General features: G+C 55.2%; 1 protein-coding gene across 1 annotated transcript in view; it reads right to left on the minus strand.

Moving 5' to 3' along the window:
* Window positions 1-5158, minus strand: part of TTC34 (tetratricopeptide repeat domain 34) — a 22830-nt gene extending 17672 nt beyond the window's left edge. The window contains exon 1 of the mRNA XM_007448978.1: window positions 4378-5158. Within this exon, the coding sequence (XP_007449040.1) occupies window positions 4378-5158 (781 nt within the window). The remainder of the gene's footprint in view (window positions 1-4377) is intronic.
* Between the last annotated feature and the right edge of the window lie 1045 nt (window positions 5159-6203).

A 6203-nucleotide genomic window follows, 5' to 3' on the forward strand; every position in this document is an offset into this window, starting at 1 on the left:
CCTCCCCTTCCCCCTCTCTCCCCTCCTCCTCCTGCTCTGCTTCTGCTCATTCTTCTTTGTCTTGTCTATTATGGGTCCTCTGCTCTTCTATTATAATATCAGGTGTTCCTATCAATGGACAGTGACTATCTCTCTGCTTATATACATAAAATTTATTCTCTTTTAATAAAGTTTTGTAGTGTTCTCCATTGTCATATGACTCATTGAAATAAATTATTTTCTTTTGCTACAGTAAATGGTGTATTTTAAAACCATAAAGTTTGCTAACACATACATATGGAAACTTAAAAAAAAAAAGGTTCTGAAGAACCTAGGGGCAGGACAGGAATAAAGACACAGACGTAGAGAATGGACTTGAGGACACGGGGAGGGGGAAGGGTAAGCTGGGACGAAGTGAGAGAGTGGCATGGACATATATACACTACCAAATGTAGAATAGATAGCTAGTGGGAAGCAGCCGCATAGCACAGCGAGATCAGCTCGGTGCTTTGTGACCACCAAGAGGGGTGGGATAGGGAGGGTGGGAGGGAGACGCAAGAGGGAGGAGATATGGGGATATATGTATATGCGTAGCTGATTCACTTTGTTATAAAGCAGAAACTAACACACCATTGTAAAGCAATTATACTCCAATAAAGATGTTGAAAAAAAATCTAAAGAAACAAACAAAAAAACAAACAAAAAACCCCATAAAGTTTCTATTTGTTGCTGGTGTCTATAAACATAAATACTTTTTGTATCTCCTGTTAAATTCTATTCCTATATCTAATACATTTTTGTTGTTTCTGTTGGGGTTTCTACATAGCTAATTATATAGTCTGAAATAATGGCTGCTTTATCTCTTCCTTTCTAGTCTTACATTTTTTCCCCCTCATTGCCTTGGCTAGCACCTCTAGAGAAATGATGGATAAATGGGGGAGTGGGCAGCCACTGTGTTCTTGATTCTAAAATATCACATTAAGTATGATATTTTGGTAGGTTCTGATAGATTTTATCTTTTGCAATTAAGTAAGCTTTCTTCTATTCCTCGTTGTTTACATTTTGGAGATGTTAAATATTATAAAATACTTTTCCCTAATTTATTGCAATGATAATATATTCTTCTTTCTTCCATTAATGAATGTAGTAAATTGTGTTATTACAGAAACATAAAACTATAAGTCTTATATTATTTAACTCAGTTTTGGTTAGTGGATGCATCAAAAACCAATGCTTTGGGATTCCCTGGTGGCGCAGTGGTTAAGAATCCACCTGCCAATGCAGGGGACAGGGGTTCGAGCCCTGGTCCGGGAAGATCCCACATGCTGTCGAGCAACTAAGCCCATGTACCACAACTACTGAAGCCCACGCGCCTAGAGCCCGTGCTCCGCAAGGAGAGAAGCCACCGCAATGAGAAGCCTGTGCACCGTAACCAAGAGTAGCCCCTGCTCGCCACAACTAGAGAAAGCCCGCACGCAGCAAAGACCCAACACAGACAAAAAAACACAAAAAAAACAAAAAAAAAAACCCAATGCTTTGACTCAGTATGCAGTTGTATCAGCTACTATTGCCGTGTAACGAAAGCTACCACAAAACTTAGTGACTTAAAACAACAACCATTTCTATTTGTCTTCTTCAATTTGGGCTGAGCTGGCAGTTCTTCTGTTGGTCTTACCGGGGATCACTCCTGTGGCTAAGGCCACCTGGTGGCTCGACTGGGCAGGAGGGTGTAAGGTGGCCTCACTCACATGTCTGGGGCCCTGGTGTTGGCCGTGGGCTGAGCCTCCCTCTCTGTGTGTGCCCTCGTGGTTCACTAGTTAGCTTCCTTGCAGGGCACTGGGAATGTTGCAAGAGGATGGAGGTGGAGCCTGGCCTCCAGAACCACACGGCATCACTTCCACTATTTTCTGCTGGTCCCAGCAAATCTCAAGGCCAAGTGAACTCTGTTTCCATGCTGGGTGGAGCTACAACCATGGCTCTGTCTCTCACCTACCCCAGTAGCTCTTAATGAGGAACCTTGAATGAACTGGAGATGGCTGCCCTGGGGACTTTCAGAGGATAAGCAGTCAGGGAACTGAGGCCCCTGGCGGATGTGAGTTAAAGCTACTCTTGTTCTGTATCTTGTCCTCATACACTGAGTGTCCTTGTATGTCCATGTACTGAGAAGGGTTGAGCATATTCCCAAATATGGAAGGTTTTGTTCGATGTTTCCAAGGACTTTGGATAAGTAACCTGGAGATTAGAATGCATTTGTTGTTGGAATCTACATTTGTAAAAAGTTTGTTACAGGAGAATTTATTTGTTCACGTGGTAAGCCGTGCTAGTGTGGGTGGGGATGATAAGGTGACTCCCAGTGACATAAGTGACTCTGTCCTAATTAATGCAGCGATCCATAGTGAAGGCTCGCCTGTCCGCTTCAGAGCCCAGGTGGGACAGACAAGCTTCCTGCAGTCTCTGGGGGTGGGGGTGGGGAGCAGAGTTTTTCTAGAACACTGTTCCTCAAGGCTGCAGCCCTTTGGGGATTCTGGATCTCTGCAGGGGCTTATCTGGCCATTAAAGTGGAAGACCCCCTCCACCCAGGGGTTGCTGAACGCCCCCAGCGTACAGGCTGCTGCATGTTTGTGCTTTGGGCGCCAAGGGTCTCCTACTCAGGATTCTTTGTGACTCGAGCGTTTCTAGGTAATTTATAGCAGGAGGGTTTCAGCGTATCTGGTCTGGCATATTTCTAGAAAGAAACTGGCCCGCTCAGTTTTCAGTTCTGTCTGGCTCTCCTCTCACCCTGGGGTCACCAACAGCCTCGCGGGACACACAGACGCGCCCCGCCCTCCACATGGACTCGGCTGAGGCAGCTCTGAGCGCGGTGCAGCTCTTTATCTCGAAAGCACGCTCGTCACTGCCCTGCGGGCTCCTGAGCTTCCGGCTTCTTCCTGTCCTCCTGTCCCCTTTGCTGGGTCCGCTTTTGGTGGAGAGCAGTGCGGTGGGCAGTTAGGAGGACCCGGGGGTCAAATTCCAGCTTCTGTGAACACCCTGTGTGCCCCTGGCGGCCCCACGGGCACGTGGGATGTGCCTGCACCCGCCTCCGAGGGTTGCTGTGTGGATGCAATGAAAATGCGTATCAAACCCGCACAACGGGTCCGCCCACTGAGTGAATGGCAGGCCCCCTGCCCCCCACCTCTAGGTGTCCGGCTGCCACACTCTCTCCCGAGCTCCCTCCCGATCTAGACCTTTAATTTAAGTCCCTTCCGTGTATAGATGATCCCCAAACCCCTTCTTCAGACCAAGCCCCCACTCATCTCATGAGCTGGCTCATGTGTCCAGCTGCCTAATGACATGTCCACTTGAGGGGCTCAAGGGACACTTTTGGGGAGCGCTTAGCGGGTGACAACATTTTCAGGGCTTGATACACAATTTCGCTGAATCTGCACAGCAACCTTCAGAAGTGGGCGTAGCCACCACCTTCACCTGTGCAGGGGGAGGTGGAGAGGCGGCAGGGAGCCAGGAGTGTGGCTGCCGGCTGGTGTGTGGCTCCGGCGTGCTCCCCACCACACGCCCCACTGCCCCCGCCCCCGCCGTGAAGGCGGACCCAGCAAAGGGGCCTGGCAGGAGCAGCATCTCAGACTGGGGGTGTCTCCAGTCCCTGGTGCCCCCTTTCCTGTCCGCTCCTCCCCGGCCTCTGCAATCCAGCTGCTGAGGGCGAACTCTTATAATCATTGCTGAACCTCCTTTACGCCCCCGTCCTCTCCCCATCATTACATCCGGCCACAGTCTTGTCGTTTCTGTCTCAGTGATAACTCAGACTTGGACCGCGCTCCAGCCTCCAGCAGGTTCTGTTCTCAGTCTGGCCCCCGTAGCACATTCTGCACACAGCAGCCAGAGGAAACTTTAAAAATGCAAATCAGAGCACCTCACTCCACAGTTTAAAACCCTCCCATGGCTTCTTGCTGCCCTGAGGATAAAATCCAAAGTCTTTCAAGGCCAGGAGGGCTTAGCCACCGCTACTGTCTGTAGCATCTCCCGGCTCCCTCTGCCCCCATCGCCGCCCCCCGCCAGCCATCCTGGCTCCATTCAGTGGCAAGGAACCCCAAGTACTTTCTCACATTCTGTTTCTGCTGTCTGGAATCCTTCAGTCTCAGCTCAAACGACACCTCCTCCAAGAAGCCTCCCTGACCATGAGGCTAGAGCAGCACCTCTCATAGTCCATTTTTCAAAGCACAGATTTTGTTTTGCTTCTTTTCTTGGTGCTACATAAGGTCAGGGGTCTTTCTGTTTTGTCACTGTGGTGTCCCCAGCCCCAGCACAACTCCCACCCCCGCCATAAGCAGGACTTAACCATGCAGTGAAGCAATGGTGAGAGCAACCTTTGCCCCGGCCCTTAGGGGGTGTGGAGGGCACGCCTACCTTGGGGTCTGCTGCCCGCTGAGGCGGCCTCCAGGGCCCGGCTGCAGGCTGCCTGGCAGTCCTCATACCTGCCACCTTGGAGCAGGGCTTCAGGCGACGGGGTGTTGCTCCAGGTGCCCACAGGGTCCAGGGCTGCCAGGAGTCTCCGGCAGTCGGTCTCCTGCTGGCTGGCACCGTCCCCAGCCTCCTGGCATCCCAAGATGTAGTCCTGGAGGGTGCTGACCAGAGCGGGGAGGTAGGGCTGCTGGTGGGTGTGAACGAAGGCCACCATCCGGTCGGTGCTGGCTGCAAAGGCCTGGAGGTAGTCGGCCACCCCGGCGTCCACCTGTGTCCTGGACAGGAGCCAGGCCAGGGCACGGGTCAGCCGCAGTTCCAGACTTTGCTGGGAGTGAGCGTCCAGCAGGGCCCCGCAGCGCTGCACCACCTCCCCGTGGTACCCGTGGGCCAGCAGGCCCGCCAGGGAGTGCAGGGCTGCAGCTGGGTGGTCGGGGCAGAGGGTGGCCAGGAAGGCGCGGGCCAGGGTCCCCGTCAGAGAGACCACCGCCATGCCGTCCCAGTGGATGGCCGGGATCTGGCTGTCACCTCGGCACCAGGCCTCCAGCGTGGCCACCACGGGGGACGCCCGAGCCCCGGCCAGGGCAGCTCGGACGCTCTGCACGGCCGAGGGGGCGTGGCAGCTGAAGGCAGCCAGGTAGAAGGCGGTGGCCAGTGGTGTCTCCCCCTGGGCCAGGTGCCGGTCCCCCTGCCAGCAGAGGCAGGCTGCGAGCTCCTGGGCCGACATCACGCCCACGCCTCAGATGGGCCCATGTCCGGTCCTCACAGCACCTGGAGAGGGGAGCGTGGTTAGTGCATGGGTGGCCGGCAGCCCACCTGCCCTGTGGCCCCCCAGCCCTGCTCCAGAGAGGCCTTCTGCCCCTCCCCGTGGAGACCCCAGGGTCAGCGCAGAGCCCCCGAGTGAAGGCAGGGTGAAGGGGCATTGGGGGTGCCGGCCTTGCAGGCGTCTCCATGGGGCTGGGGTGCCTCCCAAGCCGGGCCCCCGCTGGCTCTTTGCCTCTAGGTCTCAGCTTCCTCTTCTGCAGAATGGGCCCACTCAGCAATGGGCCCTCTGTGGACATCTGACCCCGGAGGATCCACCCAGGGAGGAGTTGGGTGGCCCTCACTCCACCTGCTGCCCCTCCCTGCACAGAGCCCCTCAGGAAGGCAGACCCCCTCCCATCAATCCAGCTCACACAGGCCTTCTCGACGCTTTCTCAGGGCTCTAAGTTTCTATTGTTCACCCAACCTCAGGACCACAGCCGTGCCCACCTCCCGCACGGGGGCAATGCTGGGGGGCGGCGGGTGCTGGGGTGGTGAGGGGCACCTGGCCGGCTCTTGGGGGGCAGTGGGGAGCCACGATGGCCCAGGCCGGAGGGTCAGGTCTTGAGGTCAGTTCCAGGACCAGCCCTGTCTCGTGCCTCTCCCAGTCCCCAAACCTTCTGACCTGTAGAACGAATGGCTCGTGGCCCTTTCTCTCCTGGATCCCAAAGTGCCTGCAAACAAGCCCCCCACCCAGTGTATGCTCTCCGACACACACTGAGACACACACGCGTGTGCACACACACGCACGCGCTCACACGCATGTGCACACACAGGCGCCCCCCAATGTGTAAACGCGCTCACACTCGCCTGTGCTCCGAGGCCGTGTGGGGCGCGCGGGGAAGGGAAAGGCTCGAGCCACCACACCTGCTGTGGGCCGGGTGGAGGGGTGGTGGACGCGGCTCTGCCCGAGGGTCCGCGCGGCTGGGCTCCCAGAGGCGCTCACCGCCGCCGCAGCGCCAGGGTCCGGA

Source organism: Lipotes vexillifer, unplaced genomic scaffold (assembly GCF_000442215.2).
Source record: "Lipotes vexillifer unplaced genomic scaffold, Lipotes_vexillifer_v1.1 scaffold835, whole genome shotgun sequence".
Taxonomy (NCBI): domain Eukaryota; kingdom Metazoa; phylum Chordata; class Mammalia; order Artiodactyla; family Lipotidae; genus Lipotes; species Lipotes vexillifer.